The sequence below is a fragment of the Orbicella franksi genome, chromosome 7 (genome assembly GCF_964199315.1).
Source record: "Orbicella franksi chromosome 7, jaOrbFran1.1, whole genome shotgun sequence".
NCBI classification, from domain to species: domain Eukaryota; kingdom Metazoa; phylum Cnidaria; class Anthozoa; order Scleractinia; family Merulinidae; genus Orbicella; species Orbicella franksi.
The window spans coordinates 18,413,384-18,438,812 of NC_138151.1; the positions used below are offsets into that span (position 1 = coordinate 18,413,384).

The following is a 25,429-nucleotide window of genomic DNA, read 5'->3' on the forward strand; positions in this document are numbered from 1 at the left end:
TTAGCCTGCGTTGCAGCCAGACGTGTCACAAAATCCCCGGTATAGTTCCACTGCGAGGGGATGCCGATAAAGCCCATTCTAACCTCTTGTCCAGAGTCAAGCGGCTAGAGGAGCATTTGAGCAACGACACCATTCCAACTGGCCTTAGGATCGCAAGTATCCAAGTAGGCTCGATTACCAGCCGCTGTTCGGGAAAGGAACCCGCGCTCCTCCCCCAACTCTCTTCTCGGGGAGGAAGGTAGACCGGACTCGAGAAAGCACAGGAGAAAGCGGCGGAAATCGAGCCTAGTATCCAAGCCAAAGGCAGAAACGTGGAAACGCTTCAAACCAAATTCGATGAAATTGTTCACGAGGCAGAAGTCAAGATGTTGGCAGCTACGATCGAGAATCTCCGCTCTGAGATCAAAGACCATCAGGAAGCCGTCCGCACCGCTTCTATCAACGTCGATGGCACTGTAGCGCGCTGGAATTCAAGCTCCTGACAAATGACATCTCGGAGTCAAAAGCGAGCGGTCTCGATGAGGTCGCCGTGGCATTTTTTGAGCAGACCACCAAATACACTGCGGTCTGGCGAGCTTCTAAAGCTCTTCAAACGGAGATCAACCCCAAGGTATCCAGAAGTGAAAAAATGGATGACAACGAGGTTTTCGTGCCTACGGAGGAGTCCATCAAAGACATCGTCCGAAACGAAGCCCTTCATGTTATGGCCACCACGAAACCACCAGATGGGAATCGCAAAGTGTCTCTCGTGGGCAAAAAAACCTGGCGGCAAACGCAGTGGCAAGCACCGAGAAGGCCAAAGATCCAGATCGAAATCAGCGAAGCGTTGTAACCAACCTCGAAACCTCGATCGTCGTCAAAAAACGCTCGAGGAAAAGGTTCCGGCCGCGTAAAATAGACAGTCGTTCTCCGAAGGAGAAATGGTTGTTTAAGATGGCTAAAAGACCGCTATTCGATTTATTACCACGAAACTCGGGAATCCATAATTTTGCATCATTGCAGCTTACTGATCGGCAGTCCAAGGTCCTTGCCCGGCGTGCCCAATCGATGAAAATCGATCATCGGAAGGCAATGGATATAATCAATATAATCAATAATAATTAATCGATTATTATCGATTATCTCAATTAATCGATGAAAATCGATACTCACAATCCTAGTCCTCGTAATTGCTATGGATTATATCGATTGTCATCGACTGTCATCGATTGTCATCGATCTTAATCGGTAACTCTTGAAAGAGGATACCTTCAATTTTCAGACTTGTTCCCGGGACTTGCTGCATATACAGCGTGATGTGATATTGACAGAGTGTGTTGTGAAAGGGTACCATGAGTGTGGGTTTACTGTAACAGCAGGTGAAACATTTTTCTTGGATAACAAAGGCCTATTAGTATTTTTATCGGCGAGCTTACTAAGCCTAAAATACGTATGCCTACTGTTCGTAGGGACTCGGGTGAGCTTATTCAATTATTGGAGAGCACGGTTTTACCCAATACCGATTGCTTTCTTGTCACGGCGGATGTCGTATCCCTGTATCCAAACGTGGATACGAAGAAAGCACTTATCGCGCCCGACCTGCTTCTCCTGGAAGCAAGAGTTCCCGAGACTCCATTGTTGATCCAGCTCGTCAGGCTAGGTTTTGATAATAATTACCTATTTTCATAATTTAATCCGGATATTTTTCATCAAGTGTGTGGTATTGCAATGGGTACGCCTTTTGCAGTTACGGTAGCTAATGCTTTTATGTTTCATCGCGGGAAGGATATTGTGGAATATTACTCCCAATACCTTACGCTGTACAAGCGTTTTATTGATGACATTTTTGCTATCTGGTATGGGTCCAAAGGTACCCTCTTGGAATTTCTAAACGCTCTCAACAGCAAAACTGATCGAATCAAACTTACTCGTGGTATTAGCGAACGTAGTATTTCTTTTCTGGATTTGTTTTTCTATAGAGATACGTCTTCGATCGTGCTGCAATTTTCCACCTTTCAAAAGCCTCTTAACAAATATCTTTGAGTCGTTTCACCCTTCTAGCAATAAGAAAGCCTTCATCAAAGGGGAACGTATGAGGTATGCTAGTAACAGTTCTTCCTTTAATTCATTTTATGGAACTAGGGAAAAGTTCTGGAAGCGACTACGAGTTAGGGGGTATCCATTCAGCTTTCTGCTTCCATTGTTCCGTGAAATACGATACAGTGACGAAAGAAATGGCTTTCCAAGAAACCTAAGAACTATTGTCTTTGAGACTACCTTCAACTGTAGTCACGCACGTATCAAGAGTGTTATTAGCACTATCTTACCAGAATTAGATTGTACTGTATGTTACAAGAAAACTGCGACATGAGCTAATCTCCGTAATTAAGTAGTTTTTGGGGCCCACAGTTTTAGCTAAAACTGTGGGCCCCAAAATTATATTACGCACAAAATATATCACACCTTGCCGAAATTTACTGCCTGTTTCCTGGACGCATTACCGCGGAGTTTGTCATTCATATCTGTATATCCTTAGGTGTGTTCTTACGAAAAGTAAACTCTAGTATGAGCTTGGTATATATGCAGGCGCGTCGTGTTGTATTGTTAAACTCCCTGACGAAGTGTGCATTAGTCACACGAAACGAGTAGGAGAAGTAAAGAAGTTATACAACTACAGTTCGCAGAGTGTTGCTCAGTAAGTTTCAGTAGTTAAGTTTTTATTAAATTGACTATACCGGCGATTTAGACTGTCTGCGACAAAGGCTACAATATTATAAGTTTCTTTATGGATGGGTGAAAGTAATCAAACAAACTTGGTCGGAACTTGGTCCGGTATGGCTAAATTATACAACCATACAATGGCGCTGTCCAAGACATTCATCTTGCACTATATGTCCTTGAAATTAGGGACGTTTAGAGTGCGTTGCCTAGAATCTGATTTACATTTAAAAAACTACGAAACAATCACCTACTTTCCTTCTTTGAGATTAATGAACTCTTGCTGAGCCACATTAAGAAGGAGAACTTCATTACCCTGAAGTTCTCAGCTTGCATATTGTTTTCGGCCAGGGTTTTCGGTTTCACTGCCGCCTAGACTTGATGTTCCACCATCACACAAACGTCTTGGTCTGCGGCGCTTTCAGTGTCGTTACTAACATATGGTTCTCCTTTGTCACCAGTTGACCTCGGATAACGGTCGGCCATGTTCTTGTGGGCTCTTTTCACTAAGTTAAAGGCGTAGATTTCTTGGCTCTGCAACTCAGTCGTGGCTTTCCAACTAGAATCTAGTATTAAATCAACTTTCCTTTTACCTTCTTCTTGAACTTTCGCCTTGAATGCAGCGGATGCTGCCTCTGCCTGGATCATTTGATAATCTTCCAAAGGTTCAAACTTTCCATCGAATTTATTCATCAATTTGAGATTTTCGTATGCTGTTTTGAGCACCTCGGAAGGATTAGTTCTGTCCATTGTAGCAAAGTACAAATCTGCACGCCTCTTACCTTGCTCTTCTGCTAGCTTCTCCATGTTTCCTTTGAAAACTTTTACCGCCGCCTCCGACTCCAATTTTTGATATTCTTAAGGTCTGGGTAGAGATCCGACCTCATATTGATAACAGCATCGATAAACCAGGAGGAAAACAAAACCGAGGGTAACGGATATTCCGAGAAACAACAGTGCAATAATTTGGGAATCTCTTCCAGCATTGGCGTAATCAGCTTCGATCTGCACTTTTTCGGCCTCATTTATTGCATTCTGTAGCTTAGCTTCCTTTGTCCCCCCAAGGACAGCACATACATAATAGTCCCGCCTCAAGAACGCCAGAATAATCCACAGGAAACCAGAGAAGGAACTTCGAAATAGCATTTGCAGAAGCGGCTTCTGACAACCCCAGCGCGGATAACAACAGCAGCAGAACCTCTTTTGGTGACTTGCTTCTTTTTCATAAAAGCAGCATCCACGAACAAACTTCCAAAAGGCATTGTCCATGAGAATTGCTACCAAGGACAAAAACACGGCTGGAACGACAATGGAACCGCCACCATATAAAGAATAGTACTGCGGTGGGCACTGGAACAAATCTTCGCTCTCTATCACCACGTCAACAACAAACACAATCAAAGTAACACTTACGTTTCTTATTGCTCCTGAATTATTCTTCAGAACTGACTGCATGGAAGTCAAAATCTTTGCAAATGACATTTTGACTTACAAGAGTGGAGTTGTTTATATCCTCCCTGTAGTTGTTATGAAATTCGTACACAGGTTTCATTGGATTTTTCGCAAATGTCGAATTCGAAAGATGAAAACGAAAGGGCTTAGCTCGCGTCATGTTTCTTTTTCGAAAAAAAAGGAAAATATTTTTTTTCAAAGTTCCTTTCGACCCTTTGCGTCAATCAATTTTCAATTTCTGGGAGAAACATTATTTTCGAAAGTTATACTGGGAGAAAACGTACGCAAATTTGGGTTTCGCTCGTTCTGAATTCGCTTTAATTGTTGTCGTCGTTAGCCTGTCGTCCACACTGATACGATACGCCCCCGCCCACACTTAGGTAATATAGCTGCAAATCAGCTGGTGTATCTTTCATGTGATGTCACATCTTACAAATTGTTAAGTCTATAAATAAACAATAAACTTGTATTGCCGTTTTGTACTGGACTGGACTTTCATGTGATGTGACTGCATTAGACTGGACTGCACTGCACTGCACTGCACTGCACTGCGCTGCACTGGACTAGACTGGACTGGACTGAACTGCACTGGACAGCACTGGATTGGACTGCACTGCATTGCACTGGACTAGACTGGACTGGGTTGGACTACACTGCACTGCACTACACTGCACTGGACTGGACTGCACTGGACTGGACTGGACTGCACTGCACTGGACTGGACTAGATTGGAATGGATTGGACTGCACTGCACTGGACTGTACTGGACTGCACTGGACTGCACTGGACTGCACTGGACTGCACTGGACTGCACTGGACTGCACTGGACTGCACTGGACTGCACTGGACTGAACTGGACTGGACTGGACTGAACTGCACTGCACTGGATTGGACTGCACTGCACTGGATTGAGGGTTCCCAATAGGTTTGGCGGGATGCGGGATTTGACTTTTATTCGCGGTGATATTTGGGATTTGAGCAGAAAACAGAGGCGGGAAGCGGGAAATACAATTACGAGCGAGAGCGGGATTTTGTGTTTTTATGGGGTTGGGATGCGGGATTCGCAAGGGGAACAGAGCGGGATACAGGATTTCAATTCTTACATGACCACATAAATTGTTATTGACCAGCGCAAAAACCACAAGCTGGCAGAAACGAACCTTTTGTGCGTATAGCTGCGTCAGGTTTCAAGTAATGAATAGCAACAACTCTGTACCCTGTCAGGTTCTGTCAAACGTATCCATTATCGCTTGACCACGTTAGTATCATGAAACTGTATGAGGTCTTTGAGTCCTATTGCAATCATTTGTTTTGACCTCCGACATCAATGACATCTGTCCATTTCCAACATTTTCGACGCTTGCGTCTGCAATCTTGGCCCCCGATCCTTTTCTAGTGTTTCTAGTATTTTGACCTTTTCCAGAGCGCTTGCCTTGTTTTGGGCAGGATGGCCACACCGAATGGCGGTGATAGTGATTTACCGCACGAAGTATGCAACATTACGAACTGCGTCACCATATATTACGAAAAGGATTTGCGAGCAGGAATGCCTCCATTCGGAAAGAAAAGTTCTGAGCCCAGATTTCAAGGAAAGTGAAGACGCTGAAAGCTTTGAAAGAAACTGTCAATTGTGTTTGCGGGCCTTCTCTTGAATCTGGGATTGAACAATCATTTCTTCCACTGATACGTGGACAAAAGAAAGCAAAACAGTAAACCGTTTACAGAAAGAAACGTTATAATCATTTGTTCTTACTTATCTGCTAGCCATTGAATTCTTTTGTGATCTTTTATGCGATGCCTATTTTAAAAAAGTTTCTGTGTTAATAATTAAATTAATTATTAATTTAACAAGTTAATAATTAACGCAGAAACGTCTTTGAAAAGTGGGCGGGATCGGGATTTCCAGGCAAAAAAGGGCGGGATGGTGGGATTAGCAGGAAAAAATGGGCGGGAAAGCGGGATCTGAGAACCCTAGCTATTGTGGACCCTCTGGATTGGACTGGACGGTACGGTACTGTATTGTATTTACACGTTATGAACTTTTTATGCTCTTTATGTTTTTGTCGTGTAGGTCTACAGATTCTAAGTCGAAAAACAACAGCAAAGTATTGGTCTGATTATGTGTTTCACGGCTTCTCTGAGTTCCCCTAGCTTCCAACAGTAAAGAATCGGGTTTAACAGGAGCCATAATCGGGAACGGAGACCGTAAGTCTCGGGATTCGCGCGCACGTATGATATGGACCAATTTTTCTATTTTTAGAACAAATTGCGCCATCCTGACGTCATATATCCGCGCGGATTCACGCACATGTCAGGGGCTCTCGCGTGGATGTTGTCACGTTGCGTGATCAAATAGTGAGAGTTGAGAGATTCTCTTGGTATTTTTCACAGCGATGGCAGGGAATAAGGCAGGAACTAAGAACCAGGGCGCTTATATGTAGTTTATGCTCTGAGCTAACGGAAAAGGTGGGTTTTTCAGGGTCGAAAACAAGACTTCAGTCTCGCGCTGGGAATGAATAATAAGATCTGCTCATGCTAGTTATAAGCTTACGCGTATGTTTTTGCGTTTGTTCTGACTTAAGAATATAGCAAGAAAACTCTCTACTCTGGTATCGAGTTAATTTGTGAGTTTCTCAGACAATGGTTAATCATAACCAAAACCTGTTTTGATTGTTTCTTATTGTTTCTGCTTGTTTGGTGGGTTTGCAAAAGTTTTTGAAAGGAAAGTCTGACGCGTACAATTAGCTAATTTGCATAGTGCTGCTCGTGAACTTTCAAGTCCGAGTCGGTGTTTTCAATTGTCAACAAATCTTGACAAAGATTTCTTTCGTTATCTTTTGTGCTGAGATGCTGCAACAAATTTCACGAACGCAAAAAAGGCTACTAACCTCATTTGTGTTTCTTCAACATAAGCATAGTGAAGTTGTGCACTGCGAAAATGAAAATAGACAAGAAATCTTGATAACTCGATCAACAAACTCGAAATCGTTATTCCAAGTTGATTAAAGAAAGCGTCATCGTAACTTTGCTGATTATTTCTGCTTTATTCACATATTTTCAGCTAAGCTTTTAATATGTTCTCAAACATTTATCAATCTTAAACATCTTTAAAAACTATAGAGCTATTGTTTGAGTTCGATGTACGCTTTCACACGAAAGTGCGGCGGAAGTACAATTTGTCATGTTTACTGACTGTACAAGTCACGCAACGGCGGGCGCTCTCATTCATCGACAACAGAGAATTTACTGGATTTTTACACGAATAAAACTGAGCAGTATCTGTGGACGTAAAGTTATTAAGCCTTGATGAAACATCAAGCGTTGCTTACAATTCAAGCGAAACTCAAACTAGCAATTATTTTGTTTTACTTTTCGGTCGCGATAGACTGACAAATTCCTCGCAAGCGTGTGGCAAGAGGAGCTAGGAAACTATGAAGTCCTGAAGCTCTGCTATATCTAAATATATCCAGCTAGTTTTTTTGCTATGTAATGGAAAAGCTGTTAATCTTCAACATATGTGAAATTTAAATACTTAAGCAAAATTCCAACAGACGTAAACGCGTTGAGTTGTGGGCCAAAAACATGAAAAATTTCGGGAATTTCGGACGCCATTTCCCCCGCGCGACATCCGCAAAAATCCTCGCAGCATGTACGCGCGTGTGCCGCAGGTGATGGCGCAATTTGTTCTAAAAATAGAATTATTGTCCCATATCATGGGGACAACCCCAATACTTGAAATGGCGCGCGCTTACGGTCTCCGTCCCCGATTATGGCTCCTGGTTAAAGTAAACTTAAGTTAGTGTATAAATCCAAGCGTGATAAACAGTTGAAGATAGTCCATTGTTAGTCCACAAAGCCACAATTACACTATAGGGTAGATAACAAGCGACCAGCGTCAGCTGCAGCTATATTGCACTTCGGACACCACCTTTCTTTATCGCGCTATGCTCAGTTGATTTATTTGGTTTGGTTGTTGAGCATGGCCTTGAACTTGATTTTGATGTTAAAGGAGGGTGAAGAAAATCTTTGTGTAAGAGAAGATCGAGGCAACTAGACACAGTGATATAACTGAAATACAGTACCATAAGCTGATAACGGGATTCCAAAACCACATCGCTGAAAAGACAGTGGACACAACCCAAATGGTAATTACGATCAGGTAGGCACACTTTGATACTTGTCTGTATCTCAATCCCAACAACAGGGCGAGCAGTCTGTCCACGCATATTGCAGTCAGTGTCAACAGAGACACTCCACACAAATTAGATCCTGTTAGAACAAATAGTTCTAATGCTCATTCACTTCAGACATCCAGTAGCTTACAGCGAGAGGCTATGAAGTAAGAACAACGGAGAGATTAGTTGTTGCAAGGCTGTGAAGCCAGATTTTCGAAGGCGGATGAAGGGAATACTCCTTATGAAGAGAAATTCGGATCAGAGCATCCCCAAGAAATGCTGCAAGCGACAGAAAAGAGTTTAAAACTGAATGAAATGCAAAGAGGCATGCGTCCTGCGAGCCAGCAACTTTAATATAGTCAATGTTATCCTAAATGGATGGACTTCATGAATGTAGGTTACAATGTAATGACAAATCTTGTTTTGTAAACTTGCTCTTATTCGTGGCAGGCTAATTTGCGCGTCTGCGAGCCCGAGCCTCGAGCCTCGAGCCGCGAGTCTCTTTTTGCCAGCCCCGAAAGATTCTAGCCAAAAAAGTCCAAAAAAGGGCATAACGTCGGTCATATAGAGCGATCATGTGACATGCAACTAAACATTCTCCCATTATTGTTCCTACATAAGCTAATCTTAAATTTTTTGTCCTTTTAGAAACTGAACAAAATACTTAGAAATAAAGAAGGTCGGTTTATTTGTCGCAACATGCACCCGTTGCTGGGCGGATGGGTTTTATCTCCAAACTTTGAAATTGTTCGAAACATAAGCGGTCATCCAGTCGTTCAATTTTGCCGGGAAACCATTTTTGAGGCAAATTAAGAGTCTGATTGCCCGAGCGAGGGAAAAAACAACTGACAAATGGCAGCCAATAAATACATTGAGATGAATCTTTCGTGACAGTTCTAGATTTATGTTTTTGATATATCATCTTGATAATTACCTAAAATTCGCCTCACTTGAACGTTTACCCTGTAATTTGGATATCAGTCAAACTACATAATCAACATTTCGATACGAAAATTTAGGAGAGAATCACAAAATTTCATTTATATCTGATTCTATAATAGCTTATAATCTGACCTGCAAAATCCGGTCGATGAAGTTACATTTACAGACGGAAAATTACTTGCGCGGAATTTCACGGACGAAAGAAAATCGAAAGTTTTTTGCTGTGCCTGCTAAGTGTAGCATTGGTATACTGAGTAAAAAGTTAACGTAAAATTAAAACAAAAATAAAAGTCAGTGGCTCGCAAAAATGGACTCGCAGCTCCGGCTCGGAGGCTCGCACATTAGTTACTCTCCTGATATTCTACGCCCCAAAAAGTGGAAAACCCAAGCAAAAAATAAATTGAATTGTTATCTCAGGAAAAGCTAAGCAGCAATGTTTTAAAAGATAATTTTTAATTGGTCAGTTTATCATAGCGATGACGACAGTTGGGTAACAGTTTTGCTAAACTTAAGGTGACTGGCAACAGTTTACACAATCATTGTATATCTGATTGATTTTCCTTACCAGTATGAAATGTAGAGAAGCTGCTTCTTGCATGTTTCATTTTGTTATTTATTTATTTATTTGTTTATATATTTATTTGTATTTTTGTTTGGTCGGTTGGATATATCTACCCCCCGCCCCTACCCTTTTCAATTGGTGTTACGGTTTAGCCCAGGCTACACTCGTGTGAAGTTTGGTTCGCGCAGTGACCCAGAGAAGGAGCTGATCCGACGATTAGCGTTCTATCCTCACGGACCATTATTCGCATTCCAATCAGGCCGCTATCTTACTAGGTCAGCGGTTTTTAACCTTCTCAGGGATCCTACGTTGGCAGCGTTTATCGTATGCGGTCCCTTGCAGTTTCTGGTTTCTCATTTATTTTCGGACCGTAGGTCTTTTCAGATGCGATACCCTGCGTTTTTTAAGCATGGTACTGGCCATGCGGTTGAATGTTTAAATGTTTAGGCTGGCCTTGTCTAGTCACATTTATTCTTTTGCTTTTCGAGACACCAATCTTGACGCTTTGTCTCCTTGCGCCCCGAAACACGTGATGTGGCAATGCGTGTTTCGCGGCGCAAGTGAGTTCAAAGTACGGAACTTGATATAGTGCACGGGTCATTTTGCAATTTATGTGCGTTGGCTTTTGGGCTGGCGTTACATATCTTCGCTACACAGTGCTGACGAGCCCCAAGAAGGGCGAAACAGCTGTCCACTGTTGCGATCCTACTTTATCGGTTCTTGTCATGTTGGTGTCTCGAAACGTTTTTCACGTAGTATCAGCCTTGCAGTCTATTGCTTGTCTTCAGGGATGCAGCCCATTACGCCGGTCTCCGTTATCCCTCATGGGTCATAGTTTTTGCATCGGTGCTGCCTCTACAGCAGCTGCTGCTGGTTTGCCAGACTAGCCAGCGTTTCCTTCTATTAATTTTGTGCCTTGTTTGCTTGGGGGGATACCTGCTCCGTAGGTATTAGTGTCGGTTAAGTCTCGCAGTGATTCCCCAAGCTTTGTTTTTCGCTAATTAGTGGCGCTAGATTGCTCCCGTTTCAGCGTTGTGCCTAATTCGATCCAGGACGTGCTGACGGTGACGGCTCGTAGTGTTGGAGATATAGTAGGCTTGAGCAAGCCATAAATGTGTACACTTTAGCACGATGCTGGCCGGAGGTTTCGGCTCGTAGTGCCGTTTAGAGTTAGCCTTTGCCCTTTTTCCGACTTGTCTGATCCAGCGGGGGTTTTACCGTCCGGGAGCTAAGTTAGGCTTTGGTCACGCAATGGGAGTTCACCTGTCACGTCTATCGCGGAACCGTGATCCCCCTTTACGCCATTTATTATTGTGTGGTTTTTGCGTTCGTTTATTATAAACGTGTGAACATAACTCTCTAGGAACTACAACATTTGTCGTGGAAAAAACCGCAAAAATCCCCAAAATTGGAACCCACTTACTTACTCACCCGATGACATAATGGTGACTGGCTATTGGCTAAAGCCAGTAACCACAAAAATGTAAATACAGTGGAACCTCGCTTTAACACCTCTATATAACGAAGTCCTCGGTATAATGAATGATTTTCCTGGCCCCAATAATAGTAAAATATTTAACAATTAGACCCGTCGGCCCGCAAGGGCTACGGGTCAATAGCCCATGAGGCGAAGCCGAATGAGCTATTGACCCGTGGCCCTTGAGGGCGAAGGGTCTAATTGTTTTAGTATCACCCAACTAGTCGGACAGAAAAGGCAATAATAAAGTTTAGGCCTCACGGAACGGTATCCTCCCTCTTGGACCCCTGATGCCCAATTTTTTGAGACATGCGCAGAGTACTTTCTTTTGGGAAACTGCTGTTCTTAGGGATACGCGGGCTCAACTCGCTAATGTTTACATTCAAGCTCACTCAAGCAAATTGTTTTAAAATTGCAACAAAATGTCGAGCTGATGGGACGAAAAGGAGTTCATGGCAGTCATTTTTCCCGGTTAAATCAATCGTCAGTAAAGAAGAAGAAAGAATTAAATTACCAATAAAAACGTGAAAAAAATAGCTGCAAGCAGTGTCCGAGTAGAATTGAAAAACCTGTCGAGCGAGGAAAAAATCGACAAACTCGAGCGAGGCTGTAAACGCCTACAGTGTGAAAGTGCCGGCCTGAAGAGGACAATACAAACTCTACGACGAAGTATAGGTGAGTGTCTGCTCAAGTAGTCATCAAGCCGTCTATAAATCTCCTAAAAAGTGGTTCTTAAAGTTTTTGAATTGCCAGTAAAAGCCGCTTTCCCACAAACACATTAAAAATTCGTGGCGATGTCAATTAATGCGAGTTTCGATGTTGTCACTAAAATTTTTGAATTCAAACTTATTTAACGTAATAATATATTACCACCACAAGGGGTCAAGGAATACTTAAAAGGAAAATATTTTTAAAAAGTTTGTAAAATGAAGCAAACTAAATGGTATGGTCACATAGGACACGGCTGTGTCAAAATACCAAACTTGAAGCGGCGATTTTGGCGATCGAGTTGGACGTTGAGTTCCGAGGCAGACAAAAATTTAATAACATACTCTGGACTGGATATCAGCGCTTCACAAAAAAAAGGCTCCTTCATAGCTGGGTACGCAGTAAACAAGATTTGAATCGCAGCTAAATGCTCTTTTGAAAAAGTCTGCTTGCTCGAACCATTGCAAAATGTTCAAAATTAGATATTTAGGTTATTTTTAATTTTATATTACGCCAGTACTTCAGGTACTTTCGTAGGTTCATGTTAAAAAAAAAACAATAGCCTTTTAACCAAAAGCGACCGACAAATTTTAGTCTAGTCGTAAATTTCGTGAGAATGCATTTTCCCCCAAAGGGTTTGCCTGCCTTTCGTTTTGTAAATTAGCAAGTCAACATCTCGACTCGATATAAGCGGACCGCTGAGGAAACAGTAACTTTCAGAAATCCACACAAATACACTGTATACTTTAGTTTTTCTATCCTTAAATTTATTATTTAAATAACACAAAGTACAAGTTTGTACTCTCATAAAACTTGTAAGGCCCTATTTATCATAGTAAGGAACAGTTTTTAATAATGACATTTTCATATTTACAGTATTTTTGAGAAGAATTAACAATGACCTAAGGAAAGATGTCTTGAAGTTACAAAGTGAAGCAAAGAAGCATGAAAGAACTTTGAAGTCTACTGAATTGAAAACGAAACAAGTCGGTAACAAACTACGAGGGACAAAATCTGCTTCCACAAAGCTGAAAAGACAATTAAAGGAAAATGATGAAAATGTAAAGAAACCTAGGTATTCCCTTGTGGATACATTTTCTCATGGCAAAAATGGAACAAATCATAGAACAGTCATGTTTATGGCCTGCATGAGATGTTTACAGCATGCATGTTTGCTTTCTAGCCAAAAGGCACCCATTGCATTACATCTAATTTTCAGTATTTTATTCAACTGTAGCCCCCCAACAAATGTTGTTGTCTCGCTATCCACACTGGCAGACTGATATATCCTATAGGGGGAGGCCAATAAACTGATATTATGCAAAAGATTTGCAAGTAGCCAATATGATTTCCATGTATGCAGTGATGACTCCAACAAAGCTGGCGAAGAGCAGCACATTGTAGGTGTCCACAACTGGTGCCCAGAGATCAATAAACCCAGGGCATATGTCCTTGGTAACAGTTTGACAACATTGTACAGTCTTTGAACATTGATCTTCCATCCACTTTGGACATGAATACCACCCAGTTACCTATGCAAGAAGAATGAAAGTCAAATATGGGGTGGCTCTTTCTAAAAATGTATTTTTGTAAAAAGATTATTTTCAGTTGTAAGAATTTCATACTAAATAAATGTGCTTCAACTATGTTCTATCTGAGATTCAGGTAAAGTAATTAGTTTGTGAGGAGTCTTAGCTATTTGTAAAATACAAATTATTGCAGTGTAAATAATAGTGATCATAAATATCAAAATACTTCTGAGTGATTATAATGTAATACATGATTACTGTAGAGTTGTACAGTCAGCAGTTTACAGTGAATGTGAATATAAAAATACTTCTGAGTGATTATAATGCATGATTGCTGTAAAGTTGTACAGTCGGCAGTTTACAATGAATTTGAACATACATAATTGTTTTTCATTATCATTCATATGGGGCAGTTGTTTAAAACTAGCATGATAAGTAAGCCGCATAATTTTCACAGTAACAAGGTTGAAAGGAATCGAAAGTAACTTAATATAGTGGAATGTAAAGCAGAGCAGTCTTTATTAAAACCTGATGTAACTGATAAAACGCACAATAGCCTGAATAATTTAATTCCCTCCCAAAATTTCATGAAAATATTATCAACAGCGGGATGTCTAAACAAGACCACCTTTATTCAGATCATTAAAAATGAAAGTGCCTATTATGTTGGAAAAAAATCATTACTGGAATACCAAACAGTTTTTGTGGCTTACTAATCAATACTAGCAGGGGGTAACTATTTGCATTTACCTGAAAGAATGGAGCGTGAACTCACCTCTCGTAGCCTCGAATTTAACATCTCCCAAGCTGTCTCCGTGCGCTTAGTGCATTCGATATTTATTCCACTACAATATCTTGGGCGCGCGGGGAAAAAGTTGAAATAACTTCAAGAGCAATCAGTCTAGGCCTCTAGACCTTCATTATCCAGGAAACTAGAAGGCAAATCTCGAATTTCACCGTTTCGGTTTTTCGATATGACCGCCTCTGCCCGCTGAGGACGGCAAAAAAGTAAAAAAATACGTATTTCTGCCACTTACGCGACGAAAGAGAAAAAATTAAAACGGTAGAACTTTCAGCTGTGCCCCATTCTTCCTTCTTTTCACGTCTATGGGCCAAAAACTTCGCGTTGGAAGACGATATTCAGCCAAGAAGTTTACAATAATTTGACTGGAGCAAGTGTTTCCGAGAAGCCGTTCGACTGCGCATGTCATAAATTTTTTCCTGCTGATGTACTGCATACCATTCCGTGAGGCCTAAAGTTAGCAAATGCAAGTTGAAGAAATATTTATTTGGGAATAAAACGAAAGAAAGCGTCACGCTCGATGGCGCCAATTTCGCTACTCGATGACTATTACTAATAGTCCCCTAGTAGCGTAGCCAATCAAAATGCAGGATTTGCATTAGTCCACAAGTTGGGTGATACTAAATTATAATATATAATGAGACCTCGATAAAACGAAACCTTGGCCCTTCGTATGACGTCAGCATAGGTAAAGCCATGCAGTCTAAATTGACGAACAGCATCATGGGAGAACATTTTGGCGCCAAAACAAGAAAAGACAAAATGGCGGACGTTGTTTGCAACGATCAAGCTTCAGAGCAGGGAAGCGAACAGACGATGGACATGGAACATCCAAATACAGCAGCCGAGTCTAGAACAGCTCGGCTAATGATTACAAAAATAGTAAATGAAAACTTTAAGTCCTACGCGGGAACTCAAGAATTGGGGCCATTTCATAAGGTATTAGAGTTTACGTTATCTTGGGACATTTGTCACTACGCTCACAAGCTTGCGTAAGTTGAGCGTGATGTGATTACCACCTAATGCGAGTTTGAAGGTTTTTGTAGGGAAGAAGCGCTTCGACGGGAATCAAATTTGGTTGATAGATTTGGTTGAATTGCCCTAAAAGAAAACAGGACGTTCTTGTTATAAAATTGTCCATCCTGTTTACAGTCGAACTCTGCTCGTTGAAAGAATCATCTATCAAGTAAATTTAAGGCTGAAATGAACTAATATTACTTAATCTAACACAATGTATTCTAAAAGCTCTCGTAAACGACCACCCTTGATTAATTCAGCCCAGTGCGTAGCCACTTCTAGTAAGCAACCATCTCTAATGAGCGGTTAAAAACTCTGAAAACCCAATTAACCCAACCAATATAGCACAGTTTACCCCCAGTAGAACACAACGTACATGTAGGTGGTTGTAAAGATTAGTTGATTCTCAAATATCTGTTGCGAATATTTTGTTTTTCAGAACTTCTCTTCCATTGTTGGCCCCAACGGCAGTGGAAAATCCAACGTCATTGATGCTATGTTGTTTGTATTTGGTTACCGCTCAAAAATGATTCGAACAAAGAAAGTTTCTCAATTGATACACAACTCTGAAAACCATCAAAATGTCCAGAGCTGCACAGTGTCAGTGCATTTTCAGAAAATAATTGATTTGGTAAGTTGCATGATAAACTACATTTTAAACAATTAGACTGTGGAAGTAGCTTAAAAAGAAAATCTCTGGAGATCACATATTTCTTTCACCCCAAAGATCCTCGATGGCCCTGACATTGCAAAGAATTGTTGAGTAAAGCAGGACTCAACGTTACGACCTACAGGTTGCGTAATCAATATGACGGTATTTGATTCAATGGTAGCAGCTTTTCACACTTGGTCAGCCTGGTCACTAAGAAATTTAATTGATTTTCTTAGTCATCTAATGAATGAAATGAATGTTGAATACTGTACAAAATGCAGTCTTACCTACTTGTAATTACTAAATTAGAATATTTAAATCATGTGTACTAAAGACATCCGCGGCTGAATGTTGATCAATACCCTGAATCAATACCCTGATCGACCCTTGACTGTCACTCCATCGACAACCTATCAACATCTCAGTCGACAGTTGGTCAAGAATCAACTAATTTTCTATCGATGCATGAGTCAGTCAGTCAACACTCAGTCGACTATCAACTGACTGTTGATAAAGTGTTGATCGAGTGTCCACTGAGTATCTATGGGGATTTTGATAGAGTATTGATCAAGATGTCGATCGAAGGTGTTGATTGAGGGTATCTATTGACACTCGACTGTGGATCCCTTTAGTATACACGATCAAAATATTCTTCATTATTTTTGTCTTTAGAGTTTTTAAAATTGTTTTTCTTGTAGTTATTTTAATTGCTGTTGTTAAGCTAGAATGGTTTAACTTAAGTATCTTCATGTAATATATCAAGCACAAAGGACTGATGGAATGTGTCTGACCACGTTAACCATTTCCAAACACTCTTATGATGAGTAGCAGATTATTTTTGACAAACTTGGAGTTGTGGGGAAATATGGTCAAGCATGGTCTTGAATGTTCAATATATCCTTTCAATTGAAACTAATAATAAGGAGAAAACAGAGAAATAAAAATATCCAAACACCATCTTGGTCATGATTTCATTTGAATTATTAACAAGTTTGAGAAGTGGTTAGGCAAAATGAAGCATTTCTGCTAACCCTAAGACCTGCCAGATATACAGGTATAAGCAGAAGGTATATTCTGATTGGCTTACTTGTCCTTGCTTAATTGGAGACATACAGTAAAAGCTACTTAGTAGTTGAGGTAGGGGAGAATAAGTTTGCCATGCAAGACATTTGCGTCATGGGTGGTGATGGTCATTTCAGATAAAAACCCAGAAAAATATATTGATCTGCTCCATGATGCTTGCAACTTCTAAAGAATAATATTGTTAGGAGGCTTGATAGCAGGAACAAAAATAAAGGCATCTGTGCTTGAGTGTCGATCAATACCCTCGATCCACTTATGGCCAGGCTTGAAAGCTAATGAGATGCATGCTCCTTATAAATGAGAAGCATCACAAATTGTCATTTTTATATTACTTCATATTTGACATTGTTATGTGTGTTTTGGTGACCTTTTTTAACAAACTAGGACACTTAGTGATGCTTATCATAAGGAGCATGCACCTCATTAGCGTACATTTCTGGACTTGGTCGACACTCAATTGACACTTTATCAACGGTCGGTCGATAGTTGGCTGAGTGTTGACCGACTCATATGTATCGATTGAAAATTAGTCAGCTGTCGACCAACTGTTGACTGAAATGCCGAAGGAGTGTTGATCGAGTGTCAACCAAGGTGATGATCAAGTGTCAATCAAGGGCATTGATCGAGGGTATTGATCGACACTTGACTGCGGATACCTTTTGTACACATGATCCCCTCAGTGAACTAATGAATGAATTAGCACAGCAACAGTAAGAAGCAAAGAACCTGTCAACAACGAGATACGGCAGGGTGTTCATTAGGCATCGGGGATCGGAGAATTCTCCGGCTACTACGTAGAATTCTCCGGCTAAATTTCAAAGGCCTGTAGCCATTTTTTTATTTTTAAAAAATCATTCTCCTGTTACTTTACACTACTCTCCTGCTATTTCAAATATTAACAAAAACCCTGGATACGGTAATGTTTCTTTCTTTTTTCTACATTTTAGATTTAACCATCATTCTCTCTTTTTGTTCTACAGCCAGGAGATGACTATGAAGTTGTGGCAGGAAGTCAATTTACTGTGTCACGCACAGCACGCAAAGACAATAGTTCTGACTATTATGTTAATTGCCGCAAAGTCCCATTTAAGGAGGTGGCTAAACTTCTTAAAGATTGTGGCATTGATTTAGATCACAACAGATTTCTCATTTTACAGGTTAGTTAATTGAAATTATTCGTAAAATTAAAACATTACAATAATATTTATATAACTGAACTTCAACTAAAGCCACATATATATTCTTTAACTGGAGATGTTAGATGTTTTGCAATTAATATTCATACTTTGTACTATTCAAAATTATTTTATAATCACTCATAGATGTTTAGCATAGAGGGCCACTAGTTTATCAGTTCATGCTGTCGTGTGTCACCCTCTCGAATTATTATTATTATTATTAAATTATTGTTATTAATGGCACATGATAGTTGAAGAAATCAATTTCTACCTTAACTATTATCAATTATCATTCACACAGTCAAATAAAGTTCTTCACAGTTGAATATACTCTCCCTCAAGTGTGCTGTAGCTTCTATTCTTATGTTCCTGCCATATAAATTGTACATAGTTACCTAAGTGTAACATGAGAAATATGGGTTATTGACCAAGTGTGAGGCCAAGATGGCTGGATATTGGCCAAGTTCTTTTTTTGCGTGTTTATGGACCGAGACGGAGTCGAGGTCCATAAACTCGCAAAAAAAGAACGAGGCCGATATCCAGCCATCTTGGCCGAACAAGCTTGGTCAATAAAGGATTTATTATGTTGCTTTCGGGGAAATTTTTCTCGCGGGACACGACGAGTAGTCCCGAGCGGGCAAGATAGCTCCATCTTGCCCGCTCGGGTAGCCAATCACAGCGCAGGATTTGACTCATCTTGCCCGCTCGCGGAGCTAGCCATACAATAAGAGGAGGTACTGGCCACAACATGTTTCTACTTCCTTGATTTGATTTGGGAGTGCAGTGCATTTTCATTTTACTTTCATCCCAATATTTCCACATTTTTGTGGTTTTTGTCCAAATTATTTATTTGAACCTTGTTTAGCCATTGTGAATGGAAAAGCACACACCCACTTTTTTTTGGTGGGGGGAGGGGGGGGGGGAGAGACCAGCAGTCATAATCTTCAGCCCCAGCCACACATACACTCTTTACAACAGGAGCAGTTCTACAATGTCAGGATACATTCTTAATTTGGGTAGAACCTCACTGGCAGTGTTTCCGCCAGAGCGCGCCATTGCGGGAATCCCACGTTACAATTAGAGATGGTCCCTAGAAAAACGAAAAAAGGGCCAATTTGGCCCTTTCCTTTTACAATACTGCAGGCTTAATCACAGGCATAATAATTTAAAAGCCATCCCAGGGCTGGAAATTGTGATCGATATGGTTGCCAATGCAACATTCATCCTTGGCGACCAAACATTCCAGTTTAGTCACCATAGTACGGCATAATGGCGACTACATTTCTCTGTGTTGATGATCAATAACGGTTATTTTGTCACACATTATGTCCTTATAGAAAATCATATTGAAAGATCTTTGTTTCTAAAACATTCAACATAAGAAAAGAAGTCAATCTGTACTTTTACTTTGCTGTATTGATTCTCTCATATCGGAAAACTTCCAAATGGCTGACCCTTGATCATTGACTACGTCATGTAGGCCTAAGGATTGTTCTCTTGTAATGCACGGATCCTTCATACTAGTATCTGATTCAAAAGAAACTTTATTGAGTAGAAACCCTTCAAAAAGCACTTACTATTAAATTTTATCATAGATCCTAATAAACTGCCTTATTTTCCTTGGTACCCTGATGCATTTTTTCCTTCTGTAGCTTTCAGTTTATTGGCCCCTTTCCTAGAAAATTGGCTCCTAAAAAAGATCTTCAGGAGCCACTTTGGCCCTTAAGTAAAATTTTCTGGCTGAAACACTGCACTGGCACATAATGGCCCAATGGCTTGGAGCCTAGGAAAATTGAAAACAAAACAAAACAAAACAATTACTGAAGAGCTTCAAATCAGAACTGAGAAGATGAATCAGGTTGTGAAAATCAACTTCTTGAAGGGAGCTTGCTCTATCAACAATAAACATTGAGACATTTTATACCATAAATTTCATACATGTTAATTGAGAGATTTGATTGTAGCTGTTATCAAATCAATTTACTTAGAAATAGTTTATCTTCATCTTTACGCCATTTAACCCAGTGACGAGCAGTGGCCTTTGCTCCACTTCTGACATCATCACCTTTGACCAAAATTGGCATCATCTATACTCAAGTTCTGCAGGAGGAAAAGATTCTTCCAGTGATACCCAGTTCAGAGTGATTGATCAGCTCAATGGAGCCTGAAATATGCATGAAAATGCTCAGAAATTTGACTGAAAAACCCGGAGCAAAATTTCCTGCCACAACACTTAACTACTCCGTGGTAAAAATTGTCCATCTTGATGATGCTTTCTCAGAATTTTTTGAACCGGAAGCAAGTCCAGTAGAAGGTCAATCACTGCAGCAAAAAGATAAGAAAAGGAGAAAAAGGAAAGACCCAAAAAAAAAAAAAATTGAGAAAACCCCAAAGCCTAAAGACATAGGTCACTTGCTCTCCAAATTTTGATTTCTGCGCATGCTAGAGCAGCAATAACATAAAACGCAATGCTAGTGGAAAGAAAGGCATGCAGTCATGTTGCAAATGCCTTTCGGAGTAGATTGGAGCTAATTTCATTTTGGCTCATATCCAAGTCTCCAAACTATCTAAAAAATGTGTTTTTGGCAAAAAGCTGCGGGAGTCAATGGGTTAAATAGTGTAGATACATTCATATACATGTATGTAGATATGTTTGTACGTATGTATGTATGCAGTGAATTATTGAAATTATAATTTCATTTTCTAAAATTATGTATAATTTCACATTTGTTTCTGTTGTCTTCATTATGACCAATACAACTGCATGTAAGTACCACAGAAGGATGTTTGTTGTTCAACAAATCTCTAACTATTGCTCAGGGCAGTAGACTGGTATAAAACCAATTGGTAAACTGCAGGTCCCATAGTCTACATGTTCATTACTGTCAATCTTTGACAGAATAATTTCCATTCACCCTGCCATATTTCTGTCATCAGGGAGAAGTTGAACAGATATCCATGATGAAACCGAAAGCGCAATCTGAGCATGAAGAAGGCATGCTGGAGTATCTAGAAGACATTGTTGGATCAAGTCGCTTCAAAGAGCCAATTGAACAGTTAACTAACGAGGTTGAAAACTTAAATGAAGCTCGAGGAGAAAAGGTAAGCAAGACAAATAATATCCACCTGATACTACATGTACTAACCATGCATTGTTGAATTTGCGCATTTGTGGTATTTTACTCTATTTTGTGAATGGGATGTTTTTGCTTACCTTCTTCTCTCGCTCTCAATGTTGAAAATTAGTACCTGCAATTTCTCCTGTGTTGAAACATTGTTATTGGGTGGAAACAATGCTTTTACAAAGTTCAGTTGTAAATCTGGAAGTGGGAACCATCCCGAGAAGCAGCCACTAACTGTTACCTTCACATGCTGAAATATATCAGCATACCAAGAGGGAGGGAGGAGTGGGAGCAAGATTCTGTAAAGATTCACTAGCATGAGCTGTGAAATGATCTGCAAAGATCAGCCAACTGAACAGAACATGTAGTGTAGTAGTGTAGTGAAATGCAAGGGCCTTGTGAATCCCCTGACAGTGGCCCCACAGATCACATACCAGCAAGGGGCAGACTGCTGGCTGCATTGGTTTAAGTTTAACTTTGCCTATTATAAAATGATATTTAGCTACATTTAAACTCATCACAAAAAGATGAGCTTGAAAACTGGTGACTAAAAGGTTAGCAGGGTGCCAAATACAATATGCAGAAGGAGGCCTTGGAAGTGGGAACCAGCCAATGGAAACCTTTCTCCAGGTGCTTGGACAATGGAGGGACTTTCCAGCAATATGACCTGGTTCCTCCAATCCCCCCAAAAACGTGAAGGACCAACAATCTGATGACTATCAATAGTGAATAGCAACAGCACGCACCTGATGAGGCAGATGGCTAGATATTGCTGCAGGTCCCAAGAAACTGTCCTGGGGCACCATGCAATGGAAGCAGGAGTAAATGCTAAGAGGCACCGCAGGTGACCGGGACAGGTCCTTTTTGCCAGCTTTAAGGAGAGCGGCGCTTAAGACTCGGATGGAGAACTGATGTAGAGCTGAGTTGCAGTGCTGGGCCAGTGGACCATAGCTGAAACTCCACTGCGAGTGGCAGTGGTGGCACCCCTGATGTAGATGCTGTGGCTGGATAAGGTTCTGGTCAAGGAGAACTGCTGATCCCCAAGATAACCCCAAACACCAATCGTCTGGTAACCATAGTGTATAGCGACAGCACACACCTGAAGAGGCAGATGGCCAGATGTTACTGCAGGTCCTGGGTAACTCTACTGGGGCTCCATTCTACAGAAGCAGGAGATAAGTGCTAAGAGGCACTCCCAGTGACAAGGACAGATCCTGTATGCAAGCTATGAGGAGAGCACTGCTAGTTACACGGATGGAGTTTTGATGTAGAACTGATCAATAGGCAGTGCACCTACACATTTTATATCACAATTGGAAGTTGACAATGGCCTGCCCTTCTTGCAACGTATGTAGCCATGAGCCGCACACACCCACTTGCCCTGGTAGCCATCACAGTGAACCATTTGTTCATTGGAAATAATATTTGTAAAAACAAAGACATTAAAACCTAGAACCAACTGACTTGTATGTGCCAATAATATTATTACAGTATACACTGTATGTGTATGCTCTCAGACTATTGGCCTCTTTGTTTCACTGAGTACCCTATTCCATCATCACCTTCAAATATACTTGCAGCCTTGAAAATCCAGTTGAAAGTGGTTAATAAAGGACGTGATACATTTAACTTTAGCTGAACAGAGTGAAAGCTGTAGAAAAAGAGAAAGATGAACTTGAGGGATCCAAGAATGAAGCTGTGGAATATCTCAGCATGGAGAATGCCATTACAAAACAAAGAAATGTCTTATTTCAGAGATACATGTAAGTGATTTAGTTTTGTTTCAGACCAATATTATTATTTGATGGGTTATAGTGCCTTGAAAAGGTGAAAAGACTGAAAAGGTGGTAAGACTGAAATTAAATCACCAATTTGGCTGAAATTTGGAAAAAATGTTGGGTTTCATGGATAAGTAGCTGTGCAAATTATATCAGGTAAAACTAAGATATACATTCAAGTTTTATTTCACAGGTTAAGGATGCCCTGCAAAAATGGGAAATTCACACTACAGATATGATCTGAGTTTGGTTGCACAGTTATAATTTTAAGAAGAACAGCCATGTATTAAAGTTTAATCTGATGTAGAATATTTCACACTGACCAGATGCAAAGGAGAATAACAAAAATGCTTGAATTTAGTTCTTCCTTATCTATGTTAAATGATAATGTACTCTTTATAGGAGTAAAAAAATCTCTAGTTATTTTATCAAAATTCACTTTCACGTAATTGTTGTTTATGTTAATGTGACACGAAATCTGCAGGAACCTGGAATAACGGAGAATGCTAGAACATCAGAGGTTTTAATAAGTGGCTTTCATAGGAGCCTATCTTCCCTGAAATTACATTTTATAACTCTATAGTAGCAATTTAACTTCCTGTCTACCTTTTCAAGCCATTTGCTTAGAAACTTAATATTCTATAACCCTGGATCTTCTCAATCCTGTAATGCCTAGTGGCACATGTGGATTCAAACTCCTTAATGACTTCTAAAGCTAAAACAAAGGAAATCATTATGTGATCTTAGTTTGGATATTGGATCTCAGACTGCAATTTTACAATTTTTATTATCCCAGTTTTCTTCTTGGTTTAATGTCAGTTTTGAAGATATATCAAAATTTCAACCCAGAGTTTCATCATACTTCCAAGCATCTCAATTAAGCTTGTCAACAAACACTCCACTGCACATTTTTGTATTTTTGGCCACCTTTTCACTGTTTGGAAATGTGATCAAACAATAATTATTTCTTTTTTGATGTACACTTTTTGAAACCACTAAATAATGAGGTCTGAAACTCAACAAATTATAGTCTTTTGAGCATTTTCAGAGCTATATTTTATGGGCTCCTGGTGATATGCAATGGAAGATTTTCATTCAAGTGTAACAAAAGATAGACACTAAATGTAATAATATTCCATAGATTTATTGAAAATCTGTAAAATGGAAAAGACAGTTTTTTTTCCAAGAGACACAGGCATACTCAGAAAAAGAAATCTGAGCTTTTCAGGTACATTTAGGTGTCAAACCTAAGACCTTCTAGTTTCTAGTCCAGATGCCCTGCCACTGAGCATGGGAGCTATGGCCAGCCATTACATTAGGCTCATGGGATAAGTATCCTGCGTCCTGCTAGGAGAGGAATCCACCCTCTCAACTGTATAATTGTTTGCTGCTGACCACTATTTGGAATCGGGAAAAAATGAGTCATACAAATACGAATTTCAGGTGTCCAAATACCAAATACCAGTCAATGGCATACATTACTTCTGGGAATTTGATTCACAGATACGAGTGCACCTTGAATGAAGAGAAGGCAGCAGAAAAGAGAGATGAAATTAAAAAGGGATTTGACGAATTAAAGAAGGAACTTGCTGATTTTACAGGTAAGTAAAAGGCAAAAGATTATGGTAGTCACTTTGAGGTTCTTGTTAACATACAACATAAGTTTCACTAACAATCTTTAGCAATACAGTCTGTTTATTGTTGAAAACAGCTCTAAATCCTTCCAGTCATAAATGTATGACTCCTATCCCCTTCAAAGGACCGTACACTGTAGGTTCAAGCATTTTGCAGGGAAAATTTTTTCCCCTTCTTTCCTTCATTTCTATATGTACATGTGTTAAAGGCATTCATTTACAAGTCCCCACTTTCCAAGTTAAACCATTTGTGGATTAGTAAAGTTTGTGATATGTTTCCAGCCTCAAGAGTCCTCATTAGCCCGAAGAGGATGAGCAAAGTTTGTGATATGTTTTGAGAGCTCAATGTCGCGACAAGGAAAAGGGAAGAAAGGAAGAAATTTGGTAACCATGATAGCAGCTGACCTTGATCCAAAATTGACCTTCTAAACTACCATAAACATCTGAAAGTAATGACCTCCTGAAAATTACATTAAAAAATTGTGGCTGCTAATAAATCCCAAAAGTACATGTAGTGAGCCCACCCCCAACCCCTTCCTCCTGTCCAAAAATAGTGGGACCATAGAATTTTCATCAAGTAACAGGAATGTACTAACCACGAACCTTTCTTCCAATAAAAAT

At 40.2% G+C, this 25,429-nt stretch overlaps 3 protein-coding genes across 3 annotated transcripts in view; 1 reads left to right on the forward strand and 2 right to left on the reverse strand.

Moving 5' to 3' along the window:
- Window positions 1-3,555: 3,555 nt before the first annotated feature.
- On the reverse strand, window positions 3,556-4,179 carry LOC145493625 (calcium homeostasis modulator protein 6-like). The gene has a single exon (XM_081473110.1). The coding sequence runs from the start codon at window positions 4,177-4,179 to the stop codon at window positions 3,556-3,558; it is 624 nt and encodes a 207-aa protein (XP_081329236.1).
- Window positions 4,180-4,520: 341 nt separating this feature from the next.
- Window positions 4,521-8,375, reverse strand: LOC145493626 (uncharacterized). Its single transcript, XM_081473111.1, has 2 exons — window positions 8,232-8,375; window positions 4,521-5,324 (listed from the first exon to the last, which is right to left on the reverse strand). The coding sequence occupies exons 1-2, from the start codon at window positions 8,373-8,375 to the stop codon at window positions 4,713-4,715; spliced, it is 756 nt and encodes a 251-aa protein (XP_081329237.1). The 3' UTR covers window positions 4,521-4,712.
- A 6,720-nt stretch (window positions 8,376-15,095) lies between these two features.
- LOC145491917 (structural maintenance of chromosomes protein 4-like) overlaps window positions 15,096-25,429 on the forward strand; it is a 48,876-nt gene continuing 38,542 nt past the window's right edge. The window contains exons 1-6 of the mRNA XM_081471214.1: window positions 15,096-15,283; window positions 15,801-15,992; window positions 18,077-18,253; window positions 21,212-21,376; window positions 23,032-23,159; window positions 24,678-24,775. Of these exons, the coding sequence (XP_081327340.1) occupies window positions 15,107-15,283; window positions 15,801-15,992; window positions 18,077-18,253; window positions 21,212-21,376; window positions 23,032-23,159; window positions 24,678-24,775 (937 nt within the window). The 5' untranslated portion in view covers window positions 15,096-15,106. The remainder of the gene's footprint in view (window positions 15,284-15,800; window positions 15,993-18,076; window positions 18,254-21,211; window positions 21,377-23,031; window positions 23,160-24,677; window positions 24,776-25,429) is intronic.